The sequence below is a fragment of the Belonocnema kinseyi genome, chromosome 10 (genome assembly GCF_010883055.1).
Source record: "Belonocnema kinseyi isolate 2016_QV_RU_SX_M_011 chromosome 10, B_treatae_v1, whole genome shotgun sequence".
NCBI lineage: Eukaryota > Metazoa > Arthropoda > Insecta > Hymenoptera > Cynipidae > Belonocnema > Belonocnema kinseyi.
The window spans coordinates 43,007,763-43,028,490 of record NC_046666.1 but is presented as its reverse complement, the minus strand read 5'-3'; the positions used below and the strand labels follow the sequence as shown (position 1 = coordinate 43,028,490).

Here is a 20,728-nt window from a genome sequence, read left to right as displayed (position 1 = left end):
TTTTAATATATATATACTTAAAAAATTCCCTAATTTTTCCCTGATCAAATTTTTATTTTTTCTAACCATTAATGTAGCTGTTTTTAATATGGCAATTTTGAAAAATAAAAAATATGCACGTTGGTGATTCAAAAAAAAAAAAAAATTAGGGGAAATTGTTATGTGGGACAATGATAATTAGGGTAAATGGTAATTATTAAAAATGAAAAATAGTTCAAACAATAATTCGAAAAAAAATGAGGACGAATAGTATTTCGGAAAAACAAAAAATAAGTCAAACACTAATTCAGAAAAATAGAAATTAGAGAAATTTGTTATTCGGTTCACTGAATTTCGGTGAAATAAATATGAGGAAAAATAGAACCTAGAGCTATATTGGATGTTCATTAAATTATTATATATTTTTTTCAATAATGCATTGTCCACGAATTTCAACAAACTCTTACCTTAATATTTAAATAGGATTAATTTTTTATTTGAATACTGATTTGTATCTAGTAGCAGATATATCTAATTAATGATTGATAAATCAACAAATTAATTAATTAATCAATGGATCCGTATTCTAATTTATTTAGTTTTTATTATTTAAAAATAGATTCGCTTCTGATTATTTCATTCCTTACAAAAAGCCTAATGAATATTAATTAATATCGAGTTACGTTCTGATTATACAATTCTAATTGGTCTATAAGCAAGTTGGTTTAAAGATTATTTGTAACACTTGCCACTGTAACACTGACATGCTCAATGCCCATAGTGAAGAAAGCAGAAAACCAGATCATAAAACTTATCCGAACTAATTACTATTTTAGTTTAAGGCAGACAGACAGCAACATCTCCCAGGTGAGAAACACAACAATTTTATTATCTCAAAATTAATTTTTTTATTATTTAAACAAAAATTATTCATCCGGCATGATGGCCGAAAAGCTTCCTTTTTAAAATTCCCTGACGTTTTCCTGAATTTTCCTGACTATTTTTTTTTATTTTCCCTAACCATTCATGTTTCGTGACCAAAATTCACATCTTTTAACATTTTTAATATAGAATATTTTATGAATAAAAGAAAACAATTTTTCATTTAAATCTATACATTTTTTATTTAATTTCAAGGCTACCACAACCTAGTTCACTTTAGAAAACTGAAAACAAGTGAAAATTAAAAGAATTCTAATAAATTGGAAAAATTAGAACAAATACAATAATTTGATAAAATACATAGAAATTCAAGGTTGAATTTAAAAAATAACAAAAAAAAATTGTATTCCTCTAGTTGAGTAGACTCAAGTGAATTTAGAGGAATTCAAGTAAATTAAAAAAATCAAATCCCAAAGAGTTCAAAAGAATTAAGAAGAATTCAGGATAAATAAATTAGAATAGAGGGAAATTATAAATTAATTCCAATGAATTGAAAAAAATATTTGTAAATATCTTTAGCTGTGCTTTGAAAATCCCATAAAATCATTTAAATCCTCGGAAATCTTATAAAATCCTTGGGAATCTTTTAAAATATTTTGAAATTGTATACGTACTGAAGAATATTTTTATATCTTCTAAAATTGAAATAAATTTTTCACAACCACAAGAAAATTTTTTCAAATCCCTTGGAATTATTGAAATTCTTGTAAGACAAAGTGATTTTTGTTAAATCTCTTGATAATGCCTTGGAATCTCTCAAAAAACCCTAAAGTATTTCAAATTCGTTTGAATCCCTTAAAATGATTAAACTCAATCTGAAATTACTTACTTGTAAAACCTTTTAAAATTGTCTAAAATATTTCAAACCCTTTGAAATCCCATTAAATTACTGAATAAAATGGAAAATTCCTTGGAATATTTTTAAATGCCCTAAAATATTCTAAATCTTTTGAAATCACATTAAATTACAGAAATAAACTGAAAATTCTTGAGAACATTTCAAAATACCCTGAAATATTTAAAGTCCGTTGAAATCTTTTGAAATGCCCTAAAACATTTTAAATCTATTGACAATGCCTTTGAATCTTTTAAAATATGATAAAATATTTCAAATTCTTCGAAATTTATTAAAGATATTGAAATCAATCAAAAATATTTTTAAATATTTTCAAATTCCCTAAAAGATTTCAAATCCTGTAAAACATTTAAATTACCCTAAATAACTTCAAATTCTTCAAAATCCCTTAAAATTATTAAAGTAGATAAAAAAATTACATAAAATCTTTTAAAATTCCTCAAAATAATTCAAATTCTTTGAAATCTCAATAAATTACATAAATGAATTCAAAATGGCTTCAAATATTTCAAAATATTCCTCTATATTTCAAATTGTTCAAAAACCTTTAAAAAAATTTTTAAACATGTTTTAAAATATCCTAAAATATTGAAAATCCATTCTAATCCTTTGAAATACACTAAAAATTGTTATCTTTCAATAATATTTTGGTATCTTTTACAATACGCTAAACTATTTCAAATCCTTTGAAATGTTTCGAAATTATTGAAATCAATAATAAATTCCTTGAAATCTTCTAGAATTCCCTAAAATATTTAAAATCCTTTCAATCCCATTAAATTACTGAAACCAATTTAAAATTCCTTGGAATATATCAATATACCCTAAAATATTTCAAATCCCTTCAATTTTCCTTTAAACTGATCCGTTCAAATTATTGAAATCAATACAAAATTCTTTAAAATCTCTTAAAATTGCCTAAAATATTTTAAAGCCTTTGAAATCACCTTAAATTACTAAAATAAATTAAACATTTCTTGTATTATTTAAAAATACCCTTAAATATATGAAATCCGTTAAAATCCCTTGACATTGTTCAAAGCTTTTGAAAACATTTGAAATCTTACGAAATCCTTCAATAATTATTGTAATGAAATTAATAAAAATATATTTAAATATTATAAAATCTCGTCAAATTACATGAAATCTGATGTTTCCTAAATTTTTTTTAAATTTATTAAAATACCTCAAGAGATTTTGAAATCTTTTTAACTTTTTAAAATTCCTTGAAAGTTTAAAAAATATTCTAAGCATTTTTTTAATCCTTTGAAATACATTCAAATTACTGGGATGTAGTTAAAAAAACCTTGGAAACTTTTAAAATATCATAAACTATTTCAAACCCTTTAAAAAGTTTTACGTTTCCTTGAATATTTTTAAAGTTAAAAAAAATCATTGGAATTTTTTAAAATACCTTAAAATCTTTAAAATTTCTAAAAATCTCTTCAAACGATATAAATCAATTGAATATTCCTTGAAATATTTGAAAATGATATATTTTGAAATTCTGGAAAATTTATGAAACTACCTTGAGATTTTCTAAAACCCCTTAAAAATCCATTTTAACTTTATAAAGACCTTTTATATTCCTTCTAATTAAAAAAATTACCCTAAAATGTTTAAAATCTTTTGGAGTTGCTTCAATACATTAAAAAATATTTAACATTCCTTTAATCTTGGAATTCTTTTTTTTAAATTTTACTTGAACACTTAAAATGCCCCAAAAATATTACAAATACTTTACATTCTTTCAAAGCTCTTGAAAATTCTTTGCAATTTTTAAACATACCCAAAAATCTAAAATCTTTTAAAATTCCTTCGAATTATTGAAATATTTTTAAAATTTCTTAGTAATTTTCAAAATACCTTTAAAGATTTCAAAAGGATTCAAGAAAATTCAGGAATATATTTTTTTAAATCATTTGAACTTTTTTTGAAATCTTTGAGATCTCAATGCACTACCGTCACACTAAATTTTCATTTTCTCGGAACAGAACAATTTTTTTCTATCAAACAAAACCTGTAAAATTGTAACCTAAAAATTCTTGGACGATTTACTCGAAATTGATTTATTTTTTTAGATCAAAAATTGTTTATATTTATTCAGAAACTCAATGTCTCGAAAGTTATATTTTATTTTTATTTAAACTAAGGATTACATTTTTTATTGCAATCCGCAGCCGAGTCATTTCCATATTGTGGTCAGTGTCACCTTGAAATTGACACTCAGCTGTTTCCTCGAAAATGGATGACTGTTTCTAACTTTTTAATCAAACTTATTTGTTTTAATTCAGCAACACGTCATCTAGGAAGCGGACTTTAGTCTTCTTATAAAATAGTGATTTTAATTTTACAGAATGTTTTTTCCGCTTTCCTGACAAATTCCGATTTGGTTGGTTATCTAGTTCTGTACTGCCACCTTCAAATGATCAATGTAGACTTTTAATGGCACTACTGGCAATTTATAAAAGTAAGGAAACTCAAGAGAGAAAATTATTCCTTTTTACTCTCAGAAGTAAGTTTTTATTTTTCATTTAACCTGAAGATTACATTTTTATCGCAATGCGCAGTTTAACTTGTAATACGTACTTATAAAATAAATAAGTAATATTAAATACAAAATTTGCATTATTCAGCATATTTTGTAGCACAATTTGAGGATATTTAATATACAATATATAGGAAAATATATGAAAAGGTTTTAAAGGGGGGGGGGGGCATCTGGAAATATATTGTCTGGGTGAGCATTTTTCCTTAAACCGGCACTGAGCGTCTTCTTCTTTAAAAAGTGAATCAAGCATTTTAAGTTTTTTTAAATTCCGTGGTTTCAAAGGGATTTAATTTTTCTTTCAGTAAACTGTTAAAAATTTCGGTTGGAAACTTCCACAACATGTATTGGAAGTTTATTTCCGAAACGTAAGATAACGATACAATACATAATTTTGTAGTTTTCAAATACTGGTAAAAAAAATGGTAATCATTTTGTTCCTGGCAAAAAAAGAAGTTTCCTGGCAGAGCTAAAACTTTTTTTAATATAAAGTATATAACGCGCGCGTTTATAGAATTCAAGGAATTCATGAAATTTAAGGAATTCGTGTAATTCACAGAATTTGGGGAATTCAATGAATTCACTGAATTTATATAACCCCTGGAATTCACACATTTCATGGAATTAGCAAAATTCATTGAACTCGTGGAATTCACAGAATTCAAGGAATTCACGCAATTCAAGGAATTCGCTGTAAGCACAGAATACAATGAATTCAAGAGATTCAAAGAATTCATGGAACTCAAGCAATTCAGGAAATTCAAGATATTTACGGAATTATTGGAATTTACGGCAATGATGAAATTCACTGAATTCGTGGAATTCATGGAATACACGGAATGTATGGAATTCATGCATTTCCACGAATTCCTTGAATTCCAACAATTCCGTGAATTCCTTAAAATCATTCAATTCCATAGATTCCGCGAATCCCTTGAACTCTATAAATTCCGAAAATTCCATAAATTTCATGAATTTCTTCATTTTTATGAATTTCTCAAATCCCGCGAATTGCATTAATTCCAGGCGTTACATGAAGTCCGTCAAAACCTTGAATCTCGTAAATTCCCTGATTGCAGTTAATTCCGCGAATTCTGTGAATTCCAACAATTCCTTATACTATATGAACTCAATGACTTCCGCGAATTCCATGAATTCCTTTAATTCCATTATTTCCTTGAATTCAATTCATTCCATGGATTTAACGAATGCCATAAATTTCTTGAATTCTTTTAATTCCATAAATTCCACGAATTTCATAATTTTCATGAATTCTTTGAATTTCATGAATTCCGTGAATTTCTTAAAAATTCCATAAATTTCGTGAGTTCCTCGAAATCAATGAATTATGCGAATTCCGTGACATTTGTGAATTTGACGAAAAGTGAAAAGTGAAAAGTGTTAAAATGTTTGTTAATTTATATTGGAAATAATTTATTATTCAAAAAGAATTATAATGCATAATTTTAATTGTAGTTAGAACAATATTTATGGGTAAAATAAAAATGTCGAAAAATATTTCGTGCATTTGAATAATCAGAACTTCAGTTAGATAAATTTGTTTAATTAGATCATATCTTTTGGTTTATACTAGCAACTATTTTGTTTGGTCTAAGTAGAAACTTTGGTTAATCCAAGCAAATATTTTGCTCGATCCAAGAGAATATTTTGGTTAATTCAAGTGAGTGTTTTTGCTGTTTTAAGGAAAAAAATTTGGTTGATTTAACCAGACCTTGTAGTTCATCTCAACATAAATATTCCCGCAAAATTTGCATTGTAAATTACTTACCATGGAATTGTGTCATCTTGTGTGAATTATTCAGTAGTTTATTAAAGTATTAAATATCACAAGACTAGTCAATTCCATGGCAAGTCATTTAGTGTAAACTGTGCTGGATCGTTTCTTTGATTACAAAAGTCGTTTTATTCATTTGTAATAAGAAATCTAATCACAAAATCGTAGGCACACAAAGATACAAGTAATCTTACGTATTTTTACATAGGCACTTAATCCCAATCGATTCTGTTTCTAGATCACTTATTTTGATAAGGTGCACCGAGGTGCAAAGATTTTTATGCTTTTTCGATATGTTACTTTCAACCAATTATTTTGGTTAAATAAACCAAATCTGTTTCTTGATTCTAGTAAAATGCTCTCCTCCATTATTTGGTAGATCCAACCAAAAAATTGGTAATTCAATCAAATATTTTCTAAAATCAACAAAACGATTTAACCAAAAACTTTGATTGCTTAAACCAAACAAATTTGGTTAACTGAACGACAATTTTGTTCGTTTAACCGAAATATTTGTAGAAATAAACCAAATGTGGCCAACAAAACGATTTTGTTGAATGAAGAAAATTATTTTTCTGGGTGTTTTAACACAACTATTTCTCTGCAATTTTTCTCTCCCAATGCTGATGGTAAACTCATTTTTAGCTTATTTTTTTCTGCCCTTAAATTTGGTTCCAATTTAGGCTGTTTAGTAGTACTCTACCATTTTTGAGGCTGCGCCGAAGAATTACACGAGATACATAGGATGCGCAGTAAAGTTACACCCCTCTTCCGAATGCGCAGTAGTGTTCTATCGCATTTTATAGTGCGCAGTACGATCCCACTATATTAGTATAGTGACTGCGCGATATGAGATTTAAAAAATTTAATTTAATTTAAATCTCCAATTTCGAGAAGATTTAAAATTTAATTTCTTTCAACTTCTCTTTAATGAAAGCCAGAAATGTCTAAAAAATGGCTTCCAGATTTCCAGCAGATCTCTTGCAAAATTATTATTATTTTTAAATTCCCATATGGTACCCCTTTATTTTAAAAGCGTATTGGAGGGATGCCACCCTCAAAAATATCTTTGAGGTATTAGTGGCACGTTTACGGGAAATTAAGGTGTATATATGGGGGCTTGAGGTAACAGCAATAACTTTTGCTATTTTGGGAATTCTAAATCGGTACGAGTGATGCCATACTTCACTAGCAGCACCAGCGGCACCACCACGAGAATTCTGATCGAGTCGAGCTTCTTCTCGCGCAGTCGCCTAAGCACATTGGCCACCTAAACTACCAACCACCACTGCCACTGCCTACCATCCCTCCAAGGTAAATTATTTTGCATGTTTTTCCAATTTTTTTTCTTACCCCTAAATCAAAATTCTGTGTCAGTACCAAAAATTTAGTGATCAGTGAAGTCCCGCCATTTTTCAAACTAAAAAATATATTTTTTATAAATCTCATATGGTTTCTTATTGGTTTTTTACCGTCTTCCGGGTTACGAATTAGTGTTCTCAATTAGTGTCAAGTGAGTGGATTCATTTTTATTAGAGATTATTGAAAATTCAGTGGTGAGATTTCGACGAACCATAAAAGGTTTGCAGGTTGTTTCCGGCCAAGTTTAAAAATACTGTCTTTAAGCGTGGTTAGGGATCTATCGATCATTAGGTATTAAAAAATGTTTTCATAGGTTCTGTTACAAATTCCATTTATATAATCATAAAAAAAAACAATTTATTTAATTAACCATTTTTTCTTCAAGCTTCTCATTTTTGCTATAAGTTTATTTTCTACTCTAATTGTGCTTCCTATTTTAATTTTGTTGATAATAAACACTAAAAAAGAACCCTTTTTTATTAAATTCTTTATTTATAAAATACTTATCATTGGTTTGTAAATAGTGATAAATTTATTTACTTCTTTATTTTATGTTGCATTTATAATTATACGACCTGGTTTTTATTTCCGGTGCAAATTACGTGAATGGCAGTAATGAAATGTGCACGTAAATCTTTTTTACGGGGCATGAGCAAAACCGTTTTTATTAAGACGCGATGAAAAGTGAATAAATATTTACTTTGCTTGAAATAATCCTGCTCTATAGTGCTACAACATCCGTATGTTTTCTGCTCTCGTTCTCGCACGCGCGCAAATTTTGACGGAACGGTTTAAAATTTCTGAAACTGTTTTAGCGGCCAATCTAACTTAATCTTTTATCAAAATACACAAGTCGAAAAGCAAACAATACTTTTATACTTGAAAATTTCGGACGTCATTTTCTTCCCAAGATTAATTTCTTTTCGTTAAATTGGGAATCGTCCTCAATTTTGGCAATTTTGCCATTTATAATTTGTAACTTTTTTTCGCCTTGGACTACCAATTTTTGCATTTTCCCCTATTTGGATTTCTACAAATAAATATTCACCCTAAAATTTTGAAATTTCATTGTTTGATTCTCGGCTAATTTTTGTACTCTGCCTTTAACAAAAGTGAACCAAGTAAAATGTTTTTAAAAAAATTATGTAAATATTTTGAAATCTATAAGACTTCTTTGGATACCGAGGGGCTATTCACTCTGTGCTAGTGGGTACCAGTGATTTCAGATTTCAAATTGATTTTAAATGATTTCATGCACTGATTCGAGTGCTGAATGGGGAACTGAATTTAATTTTTGATAGGTCAAGAATGCAATGATTTCAAAACATTTGAATGATTTCAAGTGATTCTGAAATCAAATAAGATCGATTCCGAATCGTTACGCAACTGATTTCATTGATTTCATATGATTTCATTTGACTTCATTGATTACGGAGTCGATTTCGTACACTACGTTGGATGATTTTACTTCGGGCTTTCTAAAAAATGATTTCAATGATTTCATGATTTCATATAATTTCATGCGATTCGAAATCGATTTCAAGAGGTGGGGTTACATGATTCTTGGGACTGAATAGCCCCTCGTTGGATACCAAATTAATTTAGAAAAGAAAAAGTTAATTTGAAATTAATCATTTATATTCCTGTTATTTCCATTAAAGAGAAATTTCACAAATGAGTACTCAACTAATCATAAATAATGCAGCAAAGCGATGCTAAATTACTTCCTACATTCAACATTTGATGAAACAATGTGTGAAATGAAAGTTCAAATCTTTCTATCATTGAATTTCAAATACGAAATCTAGCCACAAGATGGAAAATAGAAAGAATGAATTATTAATTAATCAATCATTAACACCTCAAAATTCGAAAATTTAAGAAAATTTATATTTACTTTTTTTTATTGGCGAATCATATACCAGGGTTGCTATAAATCCCAATTTTGAAATTTCCTGATTTTCCCTGACTTTTCCCTCAACCATTTTTTATTTTCCCTGATCATTCTAAATATTTATTTTAGGTGTAAAAATAACATTACGCCTATAAAATCAATAATCTTGATGAAAATAACATTTGTTTCTAAATTTATTTGAATCACTTTTAGTGAAAAGAATCATACCGAATTTTATAAGGGACCATCGACAAATCATGTACGATTTACATACAATACATTAATTTTTAACTAAATAGTTATGTTTTCAACTTACAAACATAAATTTTGCACCAAAAATGGAGGAATTAAATTTTCAGTTAAATCAATTAATTTTCAACCAAGAAAAAAGTGATTAGCAATTAAATAGTTCAATTTTCAACTAAAGTTTTCAACCTCAAAATAAATTTTTTAAACAAAACAGTTAAATTTTTAACGAAGAAGATTAATTTCGAAAAAAACAGATACATTTTTCACAAAAAATGGATCAATTTAAATTTACAGTTAACAAAATTAATTTTTAAATAAAAAACGACGAAGTTGAAAAAATAAATTTCCTAGCAAAATAAAACAGCTTCATTTATAGATAACAAAAAATAATTTTCAACGAAGAAAGAAGCGAATTTTCAACCAAGCAGATAAATTTTCAGCTTGAAACAGAATTGTTAAATTTACAGCAAAAAAATTAGTTTCTTTTTCAAATAAAATGAAGCTTCAACGAAATAGTTACATTTTTAACAAAACTTAGGAATTCCCAATTATAAAAATTTAATTTTTACCAAGAAATATCAATTTTCGATAAAAAAAAAGAATAGATGAATTTTCAGTTGAAAACATTAATTTTTAATTTAAAACAAAAAACTATGTTTAGGCCAAAGAAATGAATCTTCAATCAAAAAAATCCATTTTCAACGAAGAAGATTAATTTTCAACATACTAATTAAATTGTCAAGAAAAGAGATAAATTATTCACCAAAAAATTAATATTCTACCACAAAACACTAATTTAAAAAAAAACACCAATTTTCAACTGAAAAATAATAATAACAAAATAGGTCAATTTTGAACAAGAAAAAGGGGTTTTCAACTAAAAAGATAAATTCACAACAAACAACGTAATCGTTCATATATTTTCAAACAAGATTTTAATTTTAAATAAAAAATAGTTAAATTTAACCAAAAAAGGTGAATTTTGAAGTAAATAGTTAAATTTCGAACCAATGCAGATTAACTACCAACCAAAAAGTTGTTATTTTTTTACAAAAAAAAATTAATTTCTACCAATATAGTTGAATTTTTAACAAAAACAGACGAATTTTGAATTACGCAGTTAAATTTCCAACCTTTTTAACAAATTTATTGGATTTTCAACCAAAATATTAATTTTCTGTCAAAATAATTTAATTTTTATCTATAAGAGACTACTTATAAAGGAAGAAAATAAGTTTTCAACTAAAAAAGATCAATTTCAAAGATTAATTAAAAATTTACATTTCAAGCTTAACAATTTATTTTTTTAAATGTTAACGAAATAATTCAATTTTCAACCAGAAAAATTAAATACCTTTTAACTAAAATGATAGATATTCAACAAACAAAAAAACAATTTAACCAAATAGTTGAATTTTTAAACAAAAAGATAAATTTTCTACCAAAAAAGACAAGAAAATAGAAAACTAAATTTTTAACCATACAAAAAACGATTTTTCAAATTAGAAAAATTCATTTTTTCCAAAAAATAGAACATTTAAAATTTTAGTAACTAAATTCATTTTTAAACCAACAAACAGAAAATGGTTTAATTTTTAACCGAAAAGATTTATTCCTAACAAAAATATCAATTTTGCAAAAAAAAAAAGGATTAGTTCAATTCTCAGTTGATGAAATTAGTTTAAACCTGAAACAGATAAATTTTCAACTTAAAATAGAATAGTTAAATTTACAGTAAAAAATAAATAAATTTTAACTAAATAAAATAAAGTTTTAAAGAGATATTTAAATTTTCAACCCAAAAATATGAGTTTTGAGTAAAGCAGCAGAATTTTTCACCAAAAATAAGTACTTTTGAACAAAATGGTTAATTTTCCAAAACAAAAAATTAATTTTTCACTATATAGATGAACTTTCAACCAAAAAGATAAATTTTTTTATCCAAAAAGACCATAAAATAATAATAACTTTTTTAAACAAACAAAAAAAAACGAATGTAAAAAAAATAAATTCATTTTTAACGAAAAATAGAGCTGTTAAATGTTTGGCAACCAAATTTATTTTTAAACAAATAAAATATATTGTTCACAAAATAATTACATTTTTACCAAGAAGATTAAATTTCAATAGAAAAATATATATTTTCAATATATAATATAATATAAATATAATATATAATTTTTAATATACATTTTTATATATTTAAAACATATTTTCATAAAAATAGAATAGTATAATTTATATTTAAAAAATTAATTTTCAATGACAAAAAAAAATAATTTTTAACCAAAGAAATTAATTTTAAGGCACAAAGTTAATTAACAAAGGTTATTTTTTTAACTGAAAACAAAATTTTAACCGAACACGAAATAAATAAATGGTCAGATAAAAGATCATTTTCGACCTAAGAAAAATATTTTTCAACAAAATGGTTGAATTTTTAAAATGAAAAAAAGATTTTTCAACTAAAAGAATGACGTATCGGCTAAATATGTAATAGCTGATATTTTAAGTGAAAAGTTTTTAATTTTAAGCCAATAGCAGTTGAGTTCAACAAACGAATATTTAATTTCAACCAAAAAAAATAAAATAAAAAATAAAATCAATTTTAAACAAAATAATTAAATTTGTATCCGAGAAGATTAAATTTGAATAAAAAAGATACACTTTTCGCGTAAAAAATATAATAGTTAAATTTACAGGTAAAAAAAAATTTTAATAAAAAAACAACTAACTTTTAACCAAAGAAATGAATTTTTAATCAAAATGTTAAATTTGAAAGAAGCGAGATGAAATAGTATTCAAGAAGATAAATATTTGACCAACGAAATTTGGAACAAAAGACGAATTTTTAACCAAATAGTTAGATTTTCAACTTATGGAGGTAAATTTTCAACCAAAAATGAAATATTTCAATTTTCAATTTGAAAAAAAAAATTTTAACCAATCCACCTATTTTTTACTACAGTAGTTAAATTTTGAAGAAAAATAAAGGTTTTGAACTAAAAAGATGAATTCTCAACAATAAAAATATAATAGTTGACACTTTAACGAAAAAATATTTTAATTTAAACCAAAAACAGTGGAATTCAACCAAAAAAAGATTAATTTTCAAGAAACAAGTTGAATCCTTAATAAAAACAGATCAATTTTCAACCAAACAGTTGTGAATTTTAACAAAAAAATGCAATTTCTACAAATGTAATTAATTTTCAACCCAAAAGGACGAATTTTAAATAATGAAAATGAATTTTCAACCTAAAGAAATGACTTTTGAACAACTTTTTGGAATTTTCAACTAAAAATGACTAATTTTTTTACAATATTCAACCAGGGAAACGAATTTTGAGTAAAAAAGATAAATATTCTACCAAGCGAATGAATTTTTAACTAAATAGTTCAATTTTATTTTATACAACGGTGATTAAATTTCTATCAATGAAGATGAATTTTTTACAAGAAAGGGAAAGTTAAGATGACTTCTCGAAAAAATATGTCATAGTTGATATTTTAACTAAAAAACAGTTTAATTTTAAACCAATAACAGATGAGTTTCAACAAAAATGCCAAAAAACACTTATTTTTAACCATAGGAATAAATTTTCAATAAAAAAATAAATAAATTTGTAACTAAAAAGATTAATTTTCTAACGAGAAAGATTAATTTTTAAAAAAATACATGAAATTTCAACCTAACAGTGAAATTTTCAAGAAAAGAGACTGAAGAAGATGATTTTTCAACCGAACATAGAATCATTCAATTTTCAACCTAAAAAATTAATTTTCAAACAAAAAAATAGTTTTTAACAAAATGGTTCAATTTTTTTTAATTCGACTAAAAATCTGAATTCTTAACAAAAGGTATAATTAGTTGATATTGTAACTAAAAATATTTTTATTTTCAACTAAAAAATTTGAATTCAACCAAACAAGATGAATTTTTAAGACAATAGTTTCAAAACAGATTAGTTTTCAACCAAAAAGATGCGATTTCTACCAAAATAGATAAATTTTCAACCCAAGTAGACAAATTTTGAACAAAGCAGTTGAATTTTCTACCAGAAAGAATAACTTTTTAACAAATTTGATGAATTTTCAACAAAATAATTAAATAAATTTCAACTTCAGTTTATCTAAAATTTCCTGACTGTCAGGTTTCCTCTACCATTCCTAGACTTTCTGGAATCCTTTTTCCCTTTTCTCAAAACAAAAGTTCGTAGAAGACATAAATGATATTAAAATTTAAAACAAAATTACAATATTTTTTTTTTAATGTACAAATATAAATTGTTGAATAAAGTGTTTATATGGGGTATTGAGTTGCAGGATACGCTTTCTAATCTTCATTCTTCGTGTAGATAAATCTCGCATAGTCACCCTTATTTTCAAGGTCGAAAACAGCTGCGTAGTTCATAAAAATAAAATTTTCTATTTGCCTTCTAATTTCCAACTACTGATTTCTCTCTTCCAATTTTAACTTAAGATATTCTCACTTTCGATCTATTTGGTTCATCCCACTTGCGTAGCTGTCACTCATTCTAATAGGTTCATTTTCACTCAACGTTGCGTATATAGTGATATACGAGTACTTTTCGTTATTAGCTTTCTAAAAAAAAAACTTATTTTCTCTATAAATATCTATCCATAATTTAATCTAATTCTATATAATTGAAATGTAATCTTGCAAGTTTAAACTTCAACATTCTAATCTACAAAGAACATTTTCAAGAATACGATGTATTTTATCAATTAGATAATAATTTTTTAAACAAAAGATTTTTTTAATATTTATTTTAATTTTTCTATAGAAATGATATATTTCATACTGTTTTATTTAAATATAAAAGGATAAAAATAATTCCTAAAATAAAAATGGTAGATAATCAAAAAGGCAGGTTATAGATGAACTTGAGTTTCAGCACTCAATTTTTTTTCCTTTCCCTCTTTTTTTTTTGTATGCCTTGAAAATGGACGTGTCGTTTGACGTGGCCAAAAATAAGTTTAGGATCTTGAGTGCGAGTATATTTTTTCATTTACGGCTGGAAATAAATTCGCGCCTCTCCACGAATCAGCAACTTTGCAAGTTTTAAGGCTCGCTTGGAAGCAAGGACGCGTTAAGGAAGAACTATAAATACTGCACCAAAAGTCTCTCATATATCCATTAAGAACTTTTCGGTAAGTCCCTGATTTATGCAGAGTGACTTTTGACTGACTATAAACGCCCAACTGTAAAGTGATGAAGGCACCAGAAAAGCCTTTGATATTTATTTTTCATTTTTTTAAGAAAACAACAGACTCAAACGAATTACACTCATTGCATTCTGAAAATAGGAGTCTTAATTATAATCTTTTGCAATTCAAGGTTTGATAAACATTCAATATCCAACTCAGCAACAATTTGGATAGACGAAAAAGATAGAACAGTCCGATAATTGGGGGGGACTTAAAACTAGAGGAGTCTTATAATTGGGGATAAAAAATAATTAGGGAAATAAATAATTAGTCAAATAATTAGGGAAGTAACATATTTAGAGGACTAAAATAGTAAGGGTAAATAAAAAATCAAGTGGTCTAAAAATTGGTAAATAAACAAAGTTCAATACTCCCAATATTTGGGGAAGATGACAAATCAAGGATTCAAACAACTGGGGAATAATCACAGTTGAAGTAATCCAATCGTAGAGGAAGATCAAAAATCAAAGAGGCCAAAAATTGGTATGGAAACACAGTTGGTTAAGTCCAATAGCTGGAGGAGATGAGAAATGAAAGTGTCCAAAATTGAGAAAGAAGCATGTATTTGGTGGAGTCTTATAATTGAAAGAGAAAAAATATAGATGTTTAACAATTGGGAATGAAATACAGTTGGGTAAGTCCAATGGTTGATGGAAATAAAAAATCAAGAACTTGTAGAATAGAGGAAGAAACACAGTTGAAGGTGTCCAATAGTAAAGGAAGGCCAAACATCAAAGAGAACAACAGTTTGGATAGAAGGTTAGAAGAGTCCAATCGACGAGAAGGATAAAAAATCAAGAGGTCGAGAAATTGAGGAAGAAACACAATTGAAGGCGTCTAATAGTAGAGAAAGATAAAAATCACGTAGATCAACATTTTGGATGGAAGCACAGTTGTGGGAGTCCAAGAGTCCAATAGTCGAGAAAGATAAAAAATCAAGGAATCAAACAATTGGAAAAAAGAACTGTTAATGGATTCCAATAGTAGGGGGAAATAAAAAATCAATAAATTCAACAATTTGAATAGAAACAAAGTTGGGGGAGTATAATAGCTGGGGTAGATAAAACATTTCAGTGACAAAGAATTGCGAAAGAAAACTAAGTATTTCGAGGAGTCTTATATTTGGGGTAGATAAAAAAATTAAGGTTTCAATAATTGGGATAAATACAGTTGAATCATTCCTGTAGTTGAGAGCGACCAAAAATGAAAAAAATCTAACAATTGCGATAGAAACAAAGTTCGAGGAGTCCAATAGTTGAGGGAGTTAAAAAATATCATGGATTCGAACATTTCGGGAAGAAACACCGTTGAAGGAGACCAACAGTAGAAGAAGATCAAAAATTTAAGAGACCCACAATATCGATAGAAATACAATTAGAGAAGTTCAATAGCTCAGAGAGATAAACACAGCTTGAGGAATCCAATACCCGAAAAAAGGTCCAAGAGTCGAAAAATTGTGAAAGGCACAGTTGAAGAAGCCCAATAGAAGGGGAAATCAAAAATCATACTGTCTAATAATTTTGATAAAAACACAGTTGTAGGTGTCCAATGGGGCTTAAAAAATCAAGGTGTTCAACAATTTGGAGATAAAAGTATTTGGAGGAGTCTAACAGTTGAGAGATCAAAAAATTAAGAGGTCCTATAATTGAGAAAGAAGTACAGCTGAAGGAGTCCGATAGTTGGGCGAGATCGCGAGCTCAATAGTTAAGCAAGATGAAAAAGCAACGATTTAAACGATTGGAGAAGAAACGCAATTGGAGGATTCAAATAGTAGGGGAAGTTAAAAATCAGAGTCCAAAAATATGGGTAGAGACACAGTTGGAGGGGCTCAGTAAAGGGGATACAAAATCAAGGTGTCGAACAATTTGAAAAAAAAACACACACAATTGGAGAAGTAAAATACTTAAGCGATAAAAAAATGGAGAGGTCCATTAATTGGAAGAGAAACTTAGTTTAAGGAGTCCAATAGTTTAGGAAGATAGAAAATCAAGAATTCGCACGATTAGGTAAAACACACAGCTAAAGGAGACCAATAGTAAAGGAAGATCAAAAATTAAACAGACCAACAATTAGGAAAGAACAAAATTTGGAGGATTCCAATAGATGCGAAAGAGGAAATATCGAAGTGTTGAACAATTAGGAAAGAAACGTATTTGAAGGAGTCAGATAATTGGAGGAGATGACAAAATCAAGTGATCGAGTAAATGGGAGAGAAATATATTTGAATGAGTCCAGTACATGAGGTAGATAAAAAAAGGCATTCGAACAATTGGGGAAGGAACAGAGTTGCAGAAGTTCAACGAGGGTGATAAAAAATCAAGGTGTCGAACAATCAGGAAATAAACCCAGTTAGAACATTCAAATAGTTGAGAGAGATACAAAAATCAAAGGGTCCAATAATTGGAAGAGAAATTCAGTTTTAGGAGTCCAATAGTTGAGGAAGATACAAAATCAAAGATTCGAACACATAGGGAAGGAACACGGCTGGAGGAGCCCAATAGTTGGGAAATATAAAGAATCAATGTCAACAAATGGCGAAAAACATATTTGGAGGAGTCAAATAGTTGGGGAGGTAACAAAATTAAGAGATCCAATTCTTGGGAGAGAAATTTATTTGGGTGATTCTAATTTAAAGGGAGATTAAAAATAGAGAATTCAAACAATTGGAGAAGGAACATAGTTGAAGGAGACCAATGGAGTGATAAAAAATCAAGGTGTCTAACAATTGGGAAAGAAATACAGTTGTAGGAGTTAAATAGTTAAGGAAGTTAAAAATCAAGGATTCGAGCGCATGGGGAAGAAACTCAGTTTTAGAAGTCCAATAGTTGAGAAAGGTAAAGAATCAATGTGCCCAAAAATTTGAAAAAACCCCATATTTAGAGGATTCAACCAGTTGGGAGAGATAAAAAAATCAAGTGATTCAATAATTGGGAGTGAAATTTATTTGGATGAGTCCAATACATGAAGAAAAGTAAAAATCAAGTTTCGAGTCCAATAAAGGTGATATTAAATTAAGGAGTCCAACAGATTGGGGAGAAATATATTTGAATGAGTCCAATAGTTGAGAAAGATAAAAAATTAAGTAATCGAACATTTGGGGAAGAAACACAGTTGGAGAAGTCAAATAGTTGGGCAAGATAAAGAATCAAGGTGTCCAGCAATTTTCAAAGAAAGAAATATTGGAGAGGGCAAATAATATTTTAGGAAGATAAAAAATCCAGGATTCCAACACTTAGAGAGGAAACACAATTGGAGGAGTCCAATAGTTGGAGAAGCTGAAGAATCAAGATGTCCAACATTTGGGAAAGAAACATATTTGGAGAAGCCGAATCTAGTAGGAGAAGATAACAAAATCAAGGGGTCCAATAATGGGGATAGAAATGCAGTTCAAGGAGTCCAATAGTTAGGAGAGATAATAAATCAAAGAGCAGTCAAATAGTTGAAGATAAAAAATGGCAGGGTCTAATAATTATACGAGAAATACAGTTGAAGAATACAGTTGAATGAGTCTAATATTTGAGAGAAATAAAAAATCATTTAGTTGAACACTTGCACAAGAAACTCAGTTCGAATAGTACAATAGTTGGGAAAGATAAAAAAAATCAAAGAGGAGTCAACTAGTTAAGAAACATAAAAAATGGAGGGATCCAATAATAGAACGAGAAAGACATTTGGATGAGTCCAATAATTATGGGAGATAAAAAACTATTTAGTAAAACACTTGGATAAGAAATACAGTTCGAGGAGTCTAATAGTTGGGCGAGGTTATAAACTAAGAGGTCTAAAACCTAGTGAGAGGAAACAGAAGATTGCAATAACAGTAGAAGGATGAGATAAAAAGTCAGATTCTAGCTATATGGGACTAAGTTCAAGGAATACAATTGTTTGGGAAGGTACCATGACACGGGGCTAATCGGGACTTATGGGGAAAATCGGGTCGATAGAAGAATCGAGATGTGCCCTCCGGAGAAATAATAAAAAATATAAAACTGGAACTCTTTTTTTATGAAAGATACTTGCGAAACGAACTTTTTTTTTAACGTCTTGGAATATTTCAACAAAGTTGACTTCCAAGGCTGGACCGTAGTTGTATGGCCAGTTGGTATCATGTATTCTTTGGTGTATGAAATTATTAATAGAAGATGGCCTCGAAGCCCCACAAACACAACGTTGGTCAAGAACATCGGTTGTGATAGAGGATTTCCTTTGTGGAAAATTTTGCACATTAACCTTGAATACGGAAATTGAATTTTTTAAAATAGATAAATTAAATATGTTCTTTACGAATGTGATCTCCATGACAATTGTAAAGAATAATTTAAATACCAAATGACACTTCATTTATTTTGTATTGATTTTGAATTAAACAAATAATTCATAAGTGGGTGTAGCGGTTTCGAAATACTTTTATGAATTCAAAATTCACTTTTGTTAGAAACTAGGATTTGACAAAAATAGTTTCAAGAGGTACTACATATAATATAAATAGTACAAGTACAACTCAATCTCGTATGCACAGACCACAATACTAGCTTCCTCTTCGTCCAAAGTGCGATTTCGTCTCAGCTTGACCTGCTTTCCAAATTTCTCTCATCCACCTACTTGACGAGCTTTCAAGCTTCGTTGATGTTCTAAGGCTCATAAATTTATAATGACTTTTTATCATTGCCAAAAAAAATTATTCGAAAAATAAGATTCAAAAAATTATCTAAAATAAAATAATAAAATTATCTGAAACAAGCAAAACTAAAGGAAGAATTGGAAATATTAAAAAACAAAAAATGATTATTTTTAAACCTAATGTTTTTTGTTTAAAATAACCGATTTGTAGTGAAAAATGTTGACATAACCTGAAGTAGTTCCAAAATTCTTCTTTGAAATCTATATCAATTCCCGTTAAAAAAAATGCGAGCCTGATCAAAATTTGTGGAAATATTTTTTATCTTGTTTGAAATCCAATGATTTTTTTATTAAAAATACCGATTCCATATATAAAATATCAACAAAACAAAAAACGGTAATTTGAATGATTAGGAATGATAAACTTAAAAACGTAATGATTTGTTTATTACAGATAGGAATTTCGGTCTAAAAATACTAAAATAACACAAAATTGTCCCAAATTTTTTATCTTCTTTAAAATTTAATTATTTTTGTTTGAAATCACCGATTGCTGGTAAAAAAATGTTTACATAACCTTAAATAGTTCAGAAATTCTCATTCTTCTTTGAAGTTTCTGCCGATTTTTGGTGAAAAGCGCGAACATAGCCTAAAATTGATCTAAAAATTTTAATCTTTGAAATCCAATGATTTTTTAAATTAAAGTATCAACTTCCAATGTAAAATGCCTATCAACAAAATTTTTAATTTAATTATTCTGGCTTATAAGCTGAAAAATTATCATTTTTAAAAATAAAAATACCAATGTTCGACCAAAAACACCAACATAAAATAAGAAAAATTTGTTCAAAAATTAAAATCCTGTTGTTGTAAATAACCGAGTTTTGCTGTAAAGCTTTAACATTCTTTTAAATTGTCCAAAAAAATGTAATCTTGGTTGAATATAGCCTATTTCCGGTAAAAATTTTGAACATAACCTAAAATTTTAAAAAAATTCTTCTTTGAAATCTATACCAATTTCATGTTAAACACACGAGCATAAGCAAGAATTTATATATAAAATTATTGTGAATGATAATCTGAAGAATAATGATAACCTGTAAATTTTTATGATTTATAAAGTAAAATACCATTTTTCTACGAAAACACTAACATAACAAAACGGGGGGAAAATTGTTCCAAATTGTAAATCTTCTTATTAAGGAAATTAATTATTTTTGTTTAAAATAACCGATTTCTTGTTAAAAACAT

General features: G+C 27.5%; 1 protein-coding gene across 1 annotated transcript in view; it reads left to right on the top strand.

The window, feature by feature from the left end:
• Nucleotides 1-20,728, top strand: part of LOC117181096 — a 42,411-nt gene that overhangs the window by 5,932 nt on the left and 15,751 nt on the right. The window contains exons 3-4 of the mRNA XM_033373665.1: nucleotides 711-846; nucleotides 7,313-7,434. Coding sequence (XP_033229556.1) covers nucleotides 711-846; nucleotides 7,313-7,434 — 258 coding nt within the window. The remainder of the gene's footprint in view (nucleotides 1-710; nucleotides 847-7,312; nucleotides 7,435-20,728) is intronic.